Source organism: Aspergillus nidulans, chromosome II (genome assembly GCF_000011425.1).
Source record: "Aspergillus nidulans FGSC A4 chromosome II".
NCBI lineage: Eukaryota > Fungi > Ascomycota > Eurotiomycetes > Eurotiales > Aspergillaceae > Aspergillus > Aspergillus nidulans.
Window position 1 is genome coordinate 558,977 of NC_066258.1, and position 15,556 is coordinate 574,532.

Consider the following 15,556-nt stretch of genomic DNA (forward strand, 5'->3'; position numbering starts at 1 on the left):
CTGCTTGCAAGGCTCATTGACATGACATAAGAGAGTATATACTGATTAAAGACAGAAAAGCATCAAGCTTTCCTTCGTCGCTTTGAGCCTCCACCGCTACTACTCTTGCCTCCTTGAGATCCGTCCCCAGCGTCAAACACGTCCGCACTGTAATGGGTCGGATCATCAACCGTATTGCTTGGGCTGGTGGATTCGCTATCAGTGAGGGTTTCCACGACCCTTCCGGAACCGCTAACGCCTGTACTTGCACCAGTTGTGTTAGCTGCGGAATGGCCGTAGCCGCTGTCGAATTGTGGGAAGTACCCGGGGCTCGATTGATTGTTTGTTCCAGCAAAGAGTTCGCCCTCGCCAGCTAGATGGTCGAAATCAAACAAATCGTTTCCGTCGTGTTTGATGGCTATGTCATCTGGTGGTGCAGGAGGTTCGGTCGAGGGGGGTGCTTGGCCAGCACCCGTTGAGTCGCCGAGGTCTACGTTTGCCCTGTTTTGTTGATCATAGTCCCCAAAGTCGGTAAAGTAATCATTGTTGAAGATCTGGTCTAATTCAAGGGGTGGAGGAGGGATAGTTCCATCGGAGCCGATACCAGGAATTGTACCGCTTGGACTAAGTGGCTGTAGCAGGTTGGTCAAGTTTTGAACAGAACGGTCCTGCTCGGCTTGCATTTTCATCAGGTTATCAATTTCAGACCGAGTGTCGGCAAGACGCGCTGAGTAATTGTTCGGCATTGGGGGCGGTACTGGACTTATCAGAGCGTTGTTCTGGGACACCGTGACGCCAGAGTCATTTGTGCCGGACTCGTTGGCCATGAGACGAAGCATATCTGCACGTTGATTGGAAGTAAGTGGGACATTACCATTAGAGGTTTCGAGCGACGATAGCACGTTAGGAAAATCACTGTAAGAGGTTGGAATCCCATTTCGCGCATTGGCGTTCTGAATGACGGACATGATGTCGCGCTGCGGATATTGCTGAGCTTGGGAAGATGAAGTCTCTTTTGATCGCGGGCTATTGTTGTCGAAAACCTCCTCAACTTGCCCGGACTGGGAAGTGGAAGTCTGCCGCGAATTGTTGCGAGATTGTGAGCGGTCGTAAGCAGTTGCAGCAGGCGAGAGCGTCGCTGCACGGCCATGGCGCTCTGACCCCGGAGGAGCCTTGAGCAGCAACGGTTGCTTTTTCATCGAACGCGGGCCGCCAGGACTATTCATCGAGGGAGCGCCTAGTGGGCCGAAGGAATAGCCATCCCCCATATCGACAACATTACCCTGATCCTGTGAAATCGCACCGGCGAAGGAATTCGCTAGGTTCTGGCCCTCTTGGCCTTGGAGGCTACGGTTGTATACGGTGGCGAGAAAAGTAAGTATGGCGTTGATCGAGTTCTCGTGACGAGTGTGTTGTTCTTGGAAATTTGCAGCCTGTGCATAGAGTTGTTCATGCTCCCTGCGCAGTTTGTTTATTGTGCTGGAGATAATTTGCTGCTGTTGACGGATTGCTTGCAGTTCTCGGTAGACAGTCGCGAACTGATCCTTTGGCAATGATGGTTGCTGTGCAACCAAAGATAACTGTCGGTTACGGGCACCATCGTCGCGTGATGCCCCAGCATTCTCATCACCGAAATCTTCATTTTCGTTTTCAGCATCCTCCGTCTTCACGCGCACATAACCTTTGCCGGACTTCGTTCCTTGTCCAGCTGTGTTCTTGGGCTTCTGGATGAGCCAAAGCAGGTCAGGGTGCCCACGTTTGAAATAAGGGTTGGCATATTCACTAGGGCTTTTGTTTTTCCTCTCGCTGGCACGCATCGAATTATCAGACAGACCAACTTTCTTGTGAAAACCATACATGTTCAACTGTCGAACGAAAGAGGCATAGTTATTGTGTTTGAACAACTCTGGGATTAACGTCTTGGCGAACTCGTCCTCATCTAGCACAATAAATGAATTTCCGTCGTCGGACCATCTGATAAGGTCGGTGTTCTTCGACTCATCAAGGAAACTAGCGGTCAAGGTTAGTAGTAGCTAAAAAGCATCAAATCAACAACTGACGTACCTGCTCAGCTTCTGTACAAATGGTGGGATCTGCTTTCTCTTGGCTTGTGCCTCCCTTTTCGCAGCCAGCGCGCGTTTGTAGAGTTCCTCCAAGCTCTCGGACCAACCACCAGGCTCGCTGGGCACATTACTAGGGTCTGAAAGAGGTGCAGGGGGCTGTTCATAACTGCGGCTTCGATTCACTATTTGTGTCGAAGGTGTTCTACGTGCGACTTGATTGTTTGCGGTAGAAACACCGGAGATGTCATGGGCTGATGCGGGTAAAGCACCGGTGTTGTAGGTGTTCGCGTCCGGAAAGGATCCTGGGGCCACGGTGTTCGGAGATGGATTCTGACCCCATTGTAGGAATTGGTCATTAGACAAGGGGGATCCGGAGGTTGGGGGGTAGTTCGGGAGTTGGCCCAGCTGAGGGTGGACGGCAGGCGATGTGCCGGGGGCAGGTCTCTTGCGGGTTATTCCTTGAGAGCTCATTGCAGGCGATTGAACGATCAACGGTCGGAAGACCCTATCTTCTCAAAACTTAAACAGACCGCTGTCTTGCCCGAAAATGATTCGCTCCGACGGGGTGGGCGAACTGGCGGAGATAAAAATCGAATCCAAAGTCCCTAACAGTGAGCGGGAGATATTGCGGGGGTGTGGTAGAGGATTGCGATTCGACCAGTTTTCTCGGCAAAAGACGAATGTACTGAAACACTGCCCTCAAATCGTCTTAACAGCTGTATTTGTGTATCTCATGTAGTAACACTGAGAGGAGAAAAGATAGAAACAGGAAAAGGTTCAGGGAGATAGGCCAACAGCAGAATTGATGGATCGCGGCTAAGTACGCGACGGGCGCAATCAACCCTGAAGCGGAGAAAGGACGGGGACAGGAGGGTAATAAAGAGAGATATTGCCGATTGTGCAAGTGATCAGACTATGTATAATCGAAGAGCCGCAGCAGACGAATCAACGGTAATTCAGTGCCAACGTTGGTAGGTAGACAGATAATGGACAGCCTGCAGAAACGGTGGCGGTGATGGAGAAAAGACTGATGGAATTGTCCCACTGTTTAGGGCGGTGGAGGCCCAGGCAAGAGTATGTATGGCTATGATGGATTAGCCAGAGACAGGTTGAGATGATCAGAGTTAAAATATATGACTAGAGTGGAATACAAGGCAATTTGCGTCAAGGAGCTTATGAGGATACAAGGCAAAGGCTGACAACATGAGACTTAAGACAGATTTTCTTTCTGTCAAGAGAGCTTGGCGGGCGACGATGAGGCCAAAGTCAAACACAGCGTTGATTGGCTGACTAGCTGAGTCATGTTTTCACGTGCAAACTCGACTTATCCCCAAACGGCAAGCTTATTGTTCCAACTATTTCCATTGAACTACTGAGTTTGGAAAACTTACTATCTACACTTATCAACACTCATTGCAAGTAGACATGGTCTCCTGTAAGCTGCTCGAAATCCTCAAGGATATTCTGCCACTCTTCAGGGTTTTCGTTGGAGAACAGCGCCAGGCTCTTGAGTGCGTTCAGATCTGCCTCCATGTGTTCCTTTTTGGTGGTCCCGTTTAGGATTGTGGTCTGCCCAAGGCCCAGGACAAGGCCGTACAATGCTGCAACTGAAGAGATTCCTGCATCTCTGGCGAGGGCGATGACCGGCCTGGAACGAACCAGCTCCGGGTTCGCCGTCAACGTCCAGAAACTCTGATACAAGATCTCGTGCTCGCGACAGTACGCACGGAGTGGAACGTCGAACTGGGTCCCAGCGTAGAACCGGTTCTGCACTACCGCGGGCTTTACCTTGGCCAAAGAGACAAGCTCTCTCAATACTGAGAGCGTGGTATTCGAGATGCCTAGGTGGCGTATGCGATGAGGAACATATGTCTCCAGAGCTGACCACGCCTCAATTGTCTGAGCCATCGTTGGCAGAGGAGAGTGAAGTACAAGAGTGTCGATATACGTCTCTTCGGCACTTTCAGGCTCAGCGGACGGGCGAAGGTTGTAGAAGGACGACCTCACCGAAGAGTGCACCTGATCAGTTAGGCTGTTATTGGGATTATATGGCATATCATCTGGATTCTGTCCATTAACAGAGGTAAATTTTGTTTGAATCTAATGGCCTGTTTAGTTCCTCAATTCGAGAGGTCTTCAGCGTCACATACGTATAAGTCTTCGCGACGAACAATTCCATCACTGAGAACCTTACGTATGCCTTCACCCACCAAGTCTTCTCGATAATGTTTTGGCTGAGCTGCTGTATCCACGGCGCGGAAGCCGGTACTGATTGCCTGATGCACTAAGTCCCCTGTTCGGTCCTTTTTCCACGCTGTGCCATAGAGAAAGGTCGGGACGAAGGCAGGATTCGCGTGCTGGAGCGACCGCAAGGTATAGCCTTCCCACGACATCTTGGCCAGTGCACTGCGAACCATCATTCCTCGCTTGTCGTGTTGAAACAGAAACAATGTGAGGGAGGAGGTAGCGCAAAGATACCGGCATCTGGTCTGACAGTTGTAGCTCTGCGGGGTCATCATTATCAAATCAGCCACGGGAAGCTCCGGCCCAATCAGCTCCATTCCCTTGTCTTTATTGCCCATTCAGCAATCGCACTGGGGACCATGATAGGCAGCTATTCATGGGTCAAACAGGAAGACATTGCTGCAATGGAGAAGTACGATAACAGACCGCTTTTCAATGTGGTAGCGGTCCACCACGCTCAGCCATCTTACGATAGACGAGGATGTTCTAGATTATCTTGAACTCTCCGTATGAAACTCTTGGTCTGCTCAAACGTCTTTGAATTTTGACTATTCAAATACCATACTGAATCCATTTCGTGGATGGAAGCTGCCTGCCTGGGTACAGGCGACTTCATTGGAGTAAAGAGTGCGAGAGAAAGAAGCTACCGAGGATCGTCTTAACAAAGCCCATACGCATGGATGACATCGACACAAGAACAGCCACTGCCTTGTCCCTGGGTCGGCAGTGCACCTGTTCCATGTACGGTTTCGGATGCTAGGTCTCCGAGACTTTCGATCTCGAATCGTTGGTGGCATACGCTCCTTTGGATCACTCCTGATCAACAGATACGCCTGAAAGCAGTAAACTCTGCAGAGTTCAGGAGGCTTAATGTGAAGCTTAACCACCGTCTCTACGGAGACTCATGACCTAGACATCGTCATTTTTGAAGCTTATAGCTTAGGTGTTAGATGGAACGCGATCAATAAAACGCAATGAACGCGCAATAGAGTGCTGAAGACAAATATAAATGGAGTTGAGGCCGTTAATGTCACTCAATTCCATCAGCCAAGGTCAATGAGTTCTTACCACCATCATGCATGTTCGGCAACTTCTCATTATCTCCAGCCTTATCCTCGCGGGTAATATCGCCTTTGGGGCAGACCTGGACCAAGATGACGTCCCCAGTGGTTGTCACTCGGCCTGCGACCCCCTCGTAAGCATTTCCCAACGGTGCGACAGGCAGACGGACAACGACGCGGCCGAAGCTAGGTGTATTTGCAGAGCGAACAATGCGAGTAGCATAATTACTCGGTGTGAAGCATGTATTGCACAGTACAGATCAGACAATCCACCCGATAATGACAACGGTGACGACAATACCGATGACGGTGGTCCTCATGACAATGGTAAGTGGATGATGTTCTCATAGTAGTCCAGTGCTTGACTATCATATCTGAGCAGACGCATATGATATACTCACTGCCTGCAACCTTTCCACCACGTCTTATACCCCTTCCTCTACTGGCCGTCGCGTCAGGATCAGGAGACAACACAGCACATCGAGCGCGCATCAATCTTCGTCCGCCCATCACTCGCCTTCCTCTAGTAGCCATACTGGAAGACAGCACAGCACGTCGAGTGTGCACCATTCCTCGTCCTCTCGCCACTCACCTTCATCTACTGGCCATTGGTTTGGAAGACAAGGCAGTTCATCGAGCGCGCATCAATCTTCGTCCACCCGTCACTCGCCTTCCTCTAGTAGCCATACTGGAAGACAGCACAGCACGTCGAGTGTGCACCATTCCTCGTCCTCTCGCCACTCACCTTCATCTACTGGCCATTGGTTTGGAAGACAAGGCAGTTCATCGAGCGCGCATCAATCTTCGTCCACCCGTCACTCGCCTTCCTCTAGTAGCCATACTGGAAGACAGCACAGCACGTCGAGTGTGCACCATTCCTCGTCCTCTCGCCACTCACCTTCATCTACTGGCCATTGGTTTGGAAGACAAGGCAGTTCATCGAGTGTGCACCATTCTTCGTCCAGTCATCGCTCGTCTACCCCAACGCATTCCCCTACCCATGCACCTCGGTACCAACAATGACAACAGTATTGATATCCCAGACACAACCGATATACAAGGGGTGAGGAAGTCTGTTTGAAAACTGTTATTCCAGAGCCTGGTACGAAAGCTGCTTCCGCTGGCTAAAGAATGGCCCGGCGGAGCTCATGATGCGTGGCTTGGTAGGTAATTTTGTAGTTTTCTGCCCAAATTTGAGTACAATCAGGAACCGTGCTATGTTGTCTTTGGCATTGCAACTTCATTTCTGTACACTTAATAATTTATATTGTTTTCTTAAAAATTGATTCCTCGTCCTCCCTTCCATGTCACTTATAGACAGTCAAGTCAGTGCTTATTTGACTTAACTCTTTAGCAGTACCTGACAGTTATCTCACACTGCAATTGGACATGCCATCTGCATTTACATATCTCCAAATAAATGCATAGACTATTTAAGTTTCATGCCAGATGATTACTGAGAAAGGTATTCATCTTCGAGAAACTACGCTAACAATCACGCTAGCCCAAATTGCAGTAGCCGACAGCAACAAATATGCGTATATTACTACGCATTATCCTACCACCACTGGGGATAGCAACCTAAAATATATATAAATGCCATTCCCTCACCTGGTAAGTTTCCAAGGACATCGAAGAGAATTTTCTCGGCTCGACCTAAGTCGCTAGCGAACTTAGGCTTTAGATCGGGTACGACGGCGTGGCGTGGGTGCAGATTGCATTGCATTAGGTGCAGATCTAAATGCAAGCGAGGAGGGACGGTGGGCTTGGTGACGGATAGGTCAGTTCTCATATTCGCCCATAGAACCAGTCAACACTCCCCAGCGCCATAGAGAAATATACCAGCGCTTGCGTATCTGTTAATTTCTGAGTACTAATAGTTCTCAAGAAATCGGTGGTGGATAATTCCGGTAATGGGTTGGAGCGTGTGTTTCCAAAGTAGTATTATGTGTATGGGGTTTCTACATCTCCAAAAATATCCAAGTCCACCGGACACGGTCTAAAAACAGGTACAGAATCCGTCTTAGATTCGTCATATAGATGCCGCGTTGAAGTCTTGCGGAAAGAAAGTACGGAGTATAGGTCACCAGCTCTGCGAAAATCGGACTAAGAGAAATGACTCCGAAAATTATCCTTGGTAATGCCGTTAGACGTTCCACTACCCCTTTCTCGTGGAGTATGAGTAAGAGTGGACTACATCAAGACAGGAGTAGACTAGGTCATTAGTTATCATTGTGGCAGTGTGCCGTCAAGGCTGGGGATCTTCAGACTACCCATGTTCCGAAATCCAGGAACCATGCGGATGGGATGGCCCGGGATTCCGATATTCTAATTTGATTGATGGGTAACCAATGGACCCTCAGCTGCCAGTCCTCTATTCGGGAGAATTGGGCGATCTAGTCGACGCACAGGGGCTAACTTGGACTCGAAGCCTGGAACCCGAGGTTGGCAGTTCGTTGTCTCCTAGTCTACCATCTTTTCAGAACTCGCACTGCGCTGTGCAGCCCTGCAGATGACAGACGTCTCTGCCCGGTTTGGAAAACAGAAGCTCTCCATTCCATGTAATTGCACAATATGCACTGCTCCATATTGAGACCTTCATTCGCCTCGAGCCCTCGACTGACCCGCCAGCGACAAATAGTCGGAACGCGGACGACTCCATCAGCGGATTCTGGTGACAATCTAGCGGGTTCTAGCTTGAGCGTTAGGCTTGAACGGCGTGGGTCTCGGCGGGCAGTGCCAGCATATTGAACATCTGCATGACTGTCACTGGATTCCGTAGAGGCTATTACCAGACTAGGAAAGAGCGCATGCGGTAGCGAATCTGATAAAGTGATGAGCTCATTTTCGAAGCACTGAATCTGAGGGCCTTTGATGGTGACGGAGAGTCTATTGGTTGGAAGAGTGGCCATCAAGGTGGGAAATCCTCTGTAGTTTGAAAAGGGGTTGTCAGAGCCATACAGCTGTACTGATGAAGTTGATGTGCAACATTTGGAGACGACTTGCATTCTCGGGCCCGAGGTCAGCAGACAAGATTTGGGCCTGTCTCGAATAGAACAGAAGGAGAGACGGCAATTCTCCAGTTTGGCGTGCTGCAGCAACGAGCGCCTCCATCTTGATGACTGCGGCTACGGAAGTAAGGAGGGCCTTGGTTTGTCCCAAGGGGCAGATCTCATTTCCGTAGGAAGAGACCTGACGGAGCCAAAACAAGGCATCCGACTCGACTCTTGATTGGTATGCTCAGAAACTCCGTAAATAATATTATTATGACTGGCAGAGGTCGCCGACGGGCTCCGTAGGCTGCTAGCGGTAATGCAAATAAGCTATTCGGGAAAACGGGGTTCGAAGAGAAGAGCATGGAGCTCGGGTGGGTATGAGCTCCTTTTCAGGGAGAAGAAGAAGTCAATCTGGAACATCATACCCCCACCTGCGGATCCCCGACAGTCTCTGGGAATTCCTCGAAGCGCTCACTCTGCTGGAAAGTTGAAACTTGGGAATTGATAGATGGAACCTCCCGCGAGGGCCGGTCCGGCAAGCAGGCGTTTGCAGGGGCGCCTTGAACAAGAACCTGAATCAGGAGGCGGCGCTGGTCGGAGTCTCAGCCAAAGTAGATAATGAGTTGAGTGCCTACGGAGAAATGAAAGGCTCCAGAGCAGTCAAGGAGTGGCAAAGATAGAGCCCCCCCCCTGAGGAAGGAACTAGCACCGCCCCATCACGCACTCGCAAAAGGAGGTTGCTAAAATAGCACCGGAAAATGAGAACGAGAGGTGCTAACGAGTCATCGAGGACCAACAGAGGCTAAGATCGAGGCCATGGCGCGGGTTGGGGAAGATGGCATCGGATCTCATCTGAGTAGGCTGAGGTTTGAGGTTGGGTCGGGCATGTACCGTGAGGACGCAAGAGTTCCAACTCGCACAAGTCACGGTACCACGTACAGTGTACAATTAGATTACTACTACCCAAGAGACCTGCAAGACAACCGCCGGAAAAGTCATTAACATGACACCCAGCAATCAGCGAGTGGATGCCGTCAAGTCGAGGTCATTTCCGTCCCAGGAGACCCAAAACCTAGGAAGAATAGGGGGGTTTTGTTCTAGGCAGAAAATAGAATGATTTACAGGCACGCTCGTGCCAGAAGTACCTCTGTCCAGGCAGTATATAGACCACCTGCGGCGCTCGCGGCCGTTCATGTTGAATGTTGTGAAACTCCCGAGTCTTCAAAGATATCATCATTATCCCTGGATAATCACATTCTTGCTCGCTCACAAGCCCCTTGTTTCTTCACAATACTACATACCGCACTACCGCACGCACTCTCAATCCGCGACCTGGACCGACCTTGACCTGGACCTCGACGGCGAGCAGACCTCAAGTCACTGCCTCCGTATACGCCTCCCGAGTGGAAGACAGCAGCGCAGACAGAAATCGATCCACACAACCCAAGCTTGAACCCACAAACCAAACAGAAAACGCGACTAGTGACGGGTCACGACTCACTGGATAACCTCGTTCGACCCCTTTTATTCGCCTACTTCGCTTGCTTGGATCTTCGCTGGCTGCAGGCTGAAATCACTATCCGTTCCTGGGCGTCCTTGTTTCGCCTCAAACGACCTATCCATAAGGATACTAATAATATTTTAATCCTTATAATAACTCGGGTGCGGTTGCGGGACAGTGGACTCGACCAAGCGTTCCGTCCGTGACTGAGAATCTGGGTGACAGCAGGTAACTCTCACGATTGGAATTCCTCCCCTCGCCCTCAACCTTAAACTCTCTCTCTCTCTCTCCTTCTTTTTCCCACCTCATCTCCATCGCCCCGGTCATCCCAGCCAGGCTGTGGCGATCTTCCTTTTTCTTTCTTTGCTTCTCATTTATCCCGCTATATCCATATTCAACTTGCTTTCTTTTGCTGTGTTTTTATTGTTTTTTTTTCTGATGTCCGTCCCAGACCGAACGCCAGAATCCCACGCCTAGACCATTTCATCTAGGCACTGAAATCGCGTCAGCCAGGAGATAGTCCAAGTTTGATCGGATTCTTGGATCAGTTCCGCACACTCCGACGCTGTTCTATTAACCTTTGGTGCACTGTTCAAGCAGAGGCTTCTTGCAACGCCCCTCCCCCGGGCCGATTCGAGACAAGCCCCGGCCACCCTTCTCCTTCCCAGGGTCGAAAATCTCCGCTGGACTTCTTCCGTCCTCACCCAAACGTGGCTGTCAACACCCCTTGATAATTATCGACTGGTCAAAAAACATCTTCCGCCTGCTCGATCGCTCCTATGACTAAGTAGTCCGCTTGCACTCTATCCGAATTGTAATAAGCGGGATTGTTGTGGTGGGTTCCAGCGCCACATTCTTCGGTTTGGCTGCTTGTCGGAAATTCTTCGTTTTCTGCCACCATGAGTTATCAACAAGCCCAGGACATGTATCACGACAATTCTTCGCGTTCCCCTGGCTCCCAACGCCATCAGCAGCCTCTTCATCGCCAGCCTTCGCGACAGTTTGACGCCTACGGTCCAATGCCCGTGAATTTGTACGACGATCCTATGGCTCGCTACGATCGCAATCTCGACCGGCTGAACCCGTCGCTACATAACCCTTCCTATGCTTATGACCTCCCTGGATCGCAGACATGGAATCCTAATGGTTTTGCCAACGCTCAGTCTCTTGGGGGTATACGTTCAGCTTCAGCGAGCCTGAAGACTGCCCCTCGCACTACTCGAGCGGGTCTGCCGACGGTACGTGAAGAACTAATGTACATGATCGCTTTGATGATTCTAGCCTCACTAATTCCCGTCTAGACATGGTTAGATCAACAGCCAGGGATTCCCAGCCCTTTCTCCAACCTCGGCTCAGCTCCACTCCAAGGCTCAATGCGAGACGCAGGTCCCTCAGAGGCTGATGACGAGCTGATTCCCACCGCGATCGTTATCAAGAACATCCCCTTTGCTGTGAAGAAGGAGCAGCTTGTTCAGCTGATGACCGAGTTAAACCTCCCCCTGCCGTATGCATTCAACTACCATTTCGACAATGGTGTTTTCCGCGGACTTGCGTTTGCAAATTTCACATCGGCGGAGGAAACTGCGACCGTGATCGAGGTTCTCAACCACTTTGAATTGCAGGGCCGGAAGCTGAGGGTTGAGTATAAGAAGATGCTTCCTCTCCAGGAACGCGAACGCATTGAACGCGAGAAGCGCGAGCGTCGCGGTCAGCTTGAAGAACAGCACCGTCCCATGGCCGCGTCGCAGCTTCAGACCCAAAGTTCTATGTCGTCCCTCACCTCACATATTCCGGCGACTTCCCCTTCTCCGGTCTCCCAGCGTGGCCAGAAGCTCGGTGAGTTGGCGCAATGACGTTCACACTTAGACATACTAACATAGCTTTGCTATTTAGAAGTCGATTTGAACGATTCACAGACTCTATCCTACTACTCGCAGCTTCTGCTGTTTAAGGAAGATACCAGTCGCGACTCCATTATTTTCCCGCCGAACCTTACTCCTGTCCAGCGCCGCACTGTGCACACTCTTGCTCACAACATGGGTCTCGGTCACGCGTCGCGTGGAACTGGGGATCAACGTCAGGTGCAAGTCTTCAAGGTCGCACCAGGCACGAATGTGAGCCCCCCTTTGTCTGCCATTCCCGCCGCTGTTCAGCCCACGGAGACCGCTCGTCGCGGGCTCAACCGCGCAGCGACTATTGATTTCAGCGAGGCTCGCAATGAGGGACCTACCCATTTCAGCACCCTTCGGGGACAGCCATCTTCCGGCTTCTTGGGAGTTTTGGACTCTTCCGCTGGTTTCGGAAATACGCAGAACCTACGCGCGGCGAAATCATTCGCGGACTTGCGTTCTTACACTCCATCTCCTGTCCCATCCTCGGCAAGTTTCCCGGCTGCACTCCAATCCAACGGCGCGCGCCTTCAGCATTATGACGGCTCGACAAGTGTTGCGTCCAATACACCAACCTTGACACCTGCCCCATCTGGTTCTTCCCTTGGTATGCAACGGGACGATGGTCTTCTGGTCAACAGCTTGAGCAGCCTTTCTCTGGGAACTGGCATTGGGGGGCCCAACTCAAGCCCAAGGAGATTGAGGGGTATGTTCTCCTGGGAGCAGCCGGAGAGTCAGCCTTCTAGCGCTGGTCCCATTGGTAGTAACCGCACCATCGGAGTTGGATTTGACGGTCAGTCACAGGAGCGCATGCCTATTAGGCAGCCGAGAGGCCCCATTCCCGAGAAAGGGCCAGGTTTTCGACGATCCAACGGACACCAGTCGCGTGGAAGTGACGAATTGCGCACCAGCTCGGGCGTGGAGATTATTGTGGAGTAAACGTTTAATGGGAGATGAAGACAACGAAAACTGTTAGATTGCTTTACCGAAAGACGCATACGACCTTTTATATCACGAGGCCTGATCTTTTTGTGCGATGATCGGCTTACGATTCGATGAGGGATGATGAAACGACAATGCAACTAAAGAGAATCACAAAAAGAAAGTATTTCTCTGATCCAGCCAAGTTTAGAAGTTATTTTGGGGCAGCCCTCTAGGCGCGCCGTTCATACGGACTCGATTATGTTTCTCCCATTCGCCGAAAAACGAAATCACGCAAGTTGAAGCCATGACTTTTTGCGATACGCGGACGCCTTGCATGGTGTGCAACACTACCCCCACCCCACCCCCTCTCCCCTGTTACTTCCCCAAGTTTTTTTAGTATTTCGAGTTGTGTCTGCCGGAAAGCAAAAGACAAAAAAAATCTAAGAAATTGAAGCACCATCTCAATCAAGAAGACTACGAAGAACGACCAAAAAGAATACCAATGTCTCTGTGATCCATGATAAGAGGAATGACCCTGCATCTGCATCGCTTTTTGGATCTTATTGTATATGGGGGCAAACTTGCATCGTTTAATGCTTACTCTTTTTCTTTCATCTTTATCTTCTTTATTTCTGTTTCTTTGCCTCCCTTCGCTGTATCTCTATTTATTTTATGGAAGTTGAATGCAGGGTGTTGAGTATCTTCTGAAGCCTAGGACCAAGATACAGTAATCGATTTAGGTTCTTGTTCACGAGTTTTGGCTCTAGTCCTCGACTCAATGCATCACCAAGCAATAAGTCTGCTAAACCGTAAGGGAACCGAGGGTGTCCGTCTCCCAAGTAGGCTCTCGTTTAGGAGAATTCTATAACCTTACCATGCGTTTAGTCACATACGTAGACACGAGCTCAGTAGTCGGAAAAAAAAAAAAATTGGGTTTCAGCGCCCCTTGGTTGTATACCACATTCAGTCTTCAATGGCTGCTATGTAAGCAAAATCCATGCTCCGTTAATGCAACTACTTGGCCATACTGTATCATTATCGAGTGCTCATTAGGCGTGTCTTTTCAGTCATTCTTAGGTACCTACCTACCAATGACTTATGAATCTGCGGGCAAGTTTGTAGATGTTATAGAGCAAGCTGACCAAATACACAGCGGGCCGGGTTGGTCTCCGCGTGATCGGTGGGAAGAAACTCAGGAAGTGCGTCGATATACAGTGCGGAGTACGGAATAGCGCCATAAATATATTGGTATAAATGCTACATTTCCTTTTCTTGTGACTGTTTGTAGTTTTGTGGGGTGCTGAACGTAAATACGGAGTTGGCCTGCATCAAAATATACTTTTGAGGTGGTTTAGCTTAGTGAAAGAACTGCGCTACAACTATGGAAATACGGATTCTCGGAAATCGATAATTTTCTTTTTTCTTTCCAGAAATAATCATAACGCACTCAACACCAGCGATTCGAAGAATAAAAGTATTAGGACAAAAAAAAGAGATAAGAGACTTGCGAAATAGACAAACAGTTTCCACTACCGAGAATACCCCTTTTCCCATTACAGCGCCCTTGGAAATTCGAGACAAACGATGGACGGAGCAGACATCAAGTGGAGGTAGCTGAACATTTATCAAGAGCAAGAGTATTTCAAAAACAAGGAAACCGCATGCCGAGCTGCAGTGGTAAAAAGCGGAATGCGACTACAGGGCCAAGGCCAGATGCTCTCGAAACATGGTAGTCTGCAGGGCTTGGATTCAGTCGTCATGATCACTGTACGCTGGGGTGTTTCCATTCAATCATCATTAAACGCCGTATGTGTTGGGTATCCGCAGTGCTTATGCGTCCTTCTTCTTCTTCTGTTCCACCTTAAGCAGCAGGGCGCGGTTGATGCGTGGCAGAACACCACCAAAAGCAATGGTTGCACGAATAAGCGTGTCGAGCTCTTCGTCTCCACGGATGGCAAGCTGTAGGTGACGCGGCGTGATACGCTTGACTTTGAGGTCCTTGGCAGCATTTCCGGCAAGTTCCAGCACTTCAGCGGTTAAGTATTCAAGGACTGCAGTGACGTAGACAGCGGCTAAATAAAGGTGTTAGTGAGGTTTCAAGTGTTGCTCGAGCGAGAGACGCTGGGTTTTCTTACCTTTCGCGCCAACACGCATTTTGTTTTGCGTATTGTTCTTGAGGAAACGCTTAACACGACCGCATGGGAACTGTGAATGAGTTAGAGAGACATAAGACCACAGTGCTGTCAACGACGATGCTGAAAGGATGCGATCGAAGGAATGTAGGTCGGAGCGAAAAGCTAGAAGCTATCAAGAACCATGGACATCTTGAAGGAGTGAGAGGGCGAAAGGTGTAGCAGGAGTTTAGAGTTGTCGCACGCACGGGAAATCGTGATAATAAGAAACAGCTATGGAAAGATTTAGCAGAAAAGAAGTGAAAATACTGACCTGCAAACCGGCTTTCGCGCTGTGGGACTTTTGAGCCTTCCCCGCAGAGTCCTTGGAGCCTGCCTTTCCACCGATAGACTTTCCCTTTCCGCCAGGCATTTTGGAAAAGCGTTGAGATTCGGGGTCGCGGACGATAAAGTTTCGCGCCGATCAAGGTTATTAGTCGATAGAGCGGGATGGTGGACGTTGGAAGGATTCGACACAGTAACGGCACGCGCGTTGTTGATGGATGAAGGAGTCAGAAATGTGAGAGCCATCCTGGTCGCTAAAGACGGCATCGAGCCTCAAACGCCGCTAGTCCAGATTAGGGAACCACCTCACCATCCCAACCGAAGCCCAGCTATGGCCATGACTCGAGATGATGAATGCCAGGGCATCGGCGTGCCGGGGAAGCGCAAGAAAGGTGTATATGCTCAATAACACGCAATGATAGTCCAGAAGCTTTGTTTGAAGG

General features: G+C 49.9%; 5 protein-coding genes across 5 annotated transcripts, besides 1 other annotated feature; 2 read left to right on the forward strand and 3 right to left on the reverse strand.

The window, feature by feature from the left end:
• Positions 1-15,556: part of a sequence feature (contig 1.139 1..347029(1)) that runs on past both edges of the window.
• Positions 63-2,513, reverse strand: ANIA_08035 (protein hsf1; the record flags this gene model as incomplete). The annotated part of the gene is made up of 2 exons (XM_676212.1): positions 63-1,989; positions 2,044-2,513. The coding sequence occupies 2 exons, from the start codon at positions 2,511-2,513 to the stop codon at positions 63-65; spliced, it is 2,397 nt and encodes a 798-aa protein (XP_681304.1).
• Positions 3,453-4,435, reverse strand: ANIA_08036 (putative aldo-keto reductase (AKR); the record flags this gene model as incomplete). Its single annotated transcript, XM_676213.1, has 2 exons — positions 3,453-4,109; positions 4,193-4,435. The coding sequence occupies 2 exons, from the start codon at positions 4,433-4,435 to the stop codon at positions 3,453-3,455; spliced, it is 900 nt and encodes a 299-aa protein (XP_681305.1).
• Positions 5,362-6,428, forward strand: ANIA_08037 (putative GPI anchored protein; the record flags this gene model as incomplete). The annotated part of the gene is made up of 3 exons (XM_676214.1): positions 5,362-5,481; positions 5,602-5,656; positions 5,698-6,428. The coding sequence occupies 3 exons, from the start codon at positions 5,362-5,364 to the stop codon at positions 6,426-6,428; spliced, it is 906 nt and encodes a 301-aa protein (XP_681306.1).
• ANIA_08038 (putative R3H domain protein) lies at positions 10,744-12,672 on the forward strand (the record flags this gene model as incomplete). The annotated part of the gene is made up of 3 exons (XM_676215.1): positions 10,744-11,082; positions 11,146-11,680; positions 11,738-12,672. 3 exons carry the CDS (start codon positions 10,744-10,746, stop codon positions 12,670-12,672), a joined length of 1,809 nt encoding a protein of 602 aa, XP_681307.1.
• Positions 14,105-15,517, reverse strand: htz1 (histone H2AZ). The gene is made up of 3 exons (XM_676216.2): positions 15,103-15,517; positions 14,793-14,862; positions 14,105-14,729 (listed from the first exon to the last, which is right to left on the reverse strand). The coding sequence occupies exons 1-3, from the start codon at positions 15,199-15,201 to the stop codon at positions 14,488-14,490; spliced, it is 411 nt and encodes a 136-aa protein (XP_681308.1). The 5' UTR covers positions 15,202-15,517; the 3' UTR covers positions 14,105-14,487.

Bases quoted from the DNA above. Each gene is read 5' to 3' on its own strand.
- htz1 (XM_676216.2), bottom strand. From the start codon at position 15,201: ATGCCTGGCGGAAAGGGAAAGTCTATCGGTGGAAAGGCAGGCTCCAAG. The intron at 14,863-15,102 runs GTCAGTATTTTC...ACTCATTCACAG, and splicing joins GCGCGAAAGCCGGTTTGCAG to TTCCCATGCGGTCGTGTTAA. The intron at 14,730-14,792 runs GTAAGAAAACCC...ACCTTTATTTAG, and splicing joins AATGCGTGTTGGCGCGAAAG to CCGCTGTCTACGTCACTGCA.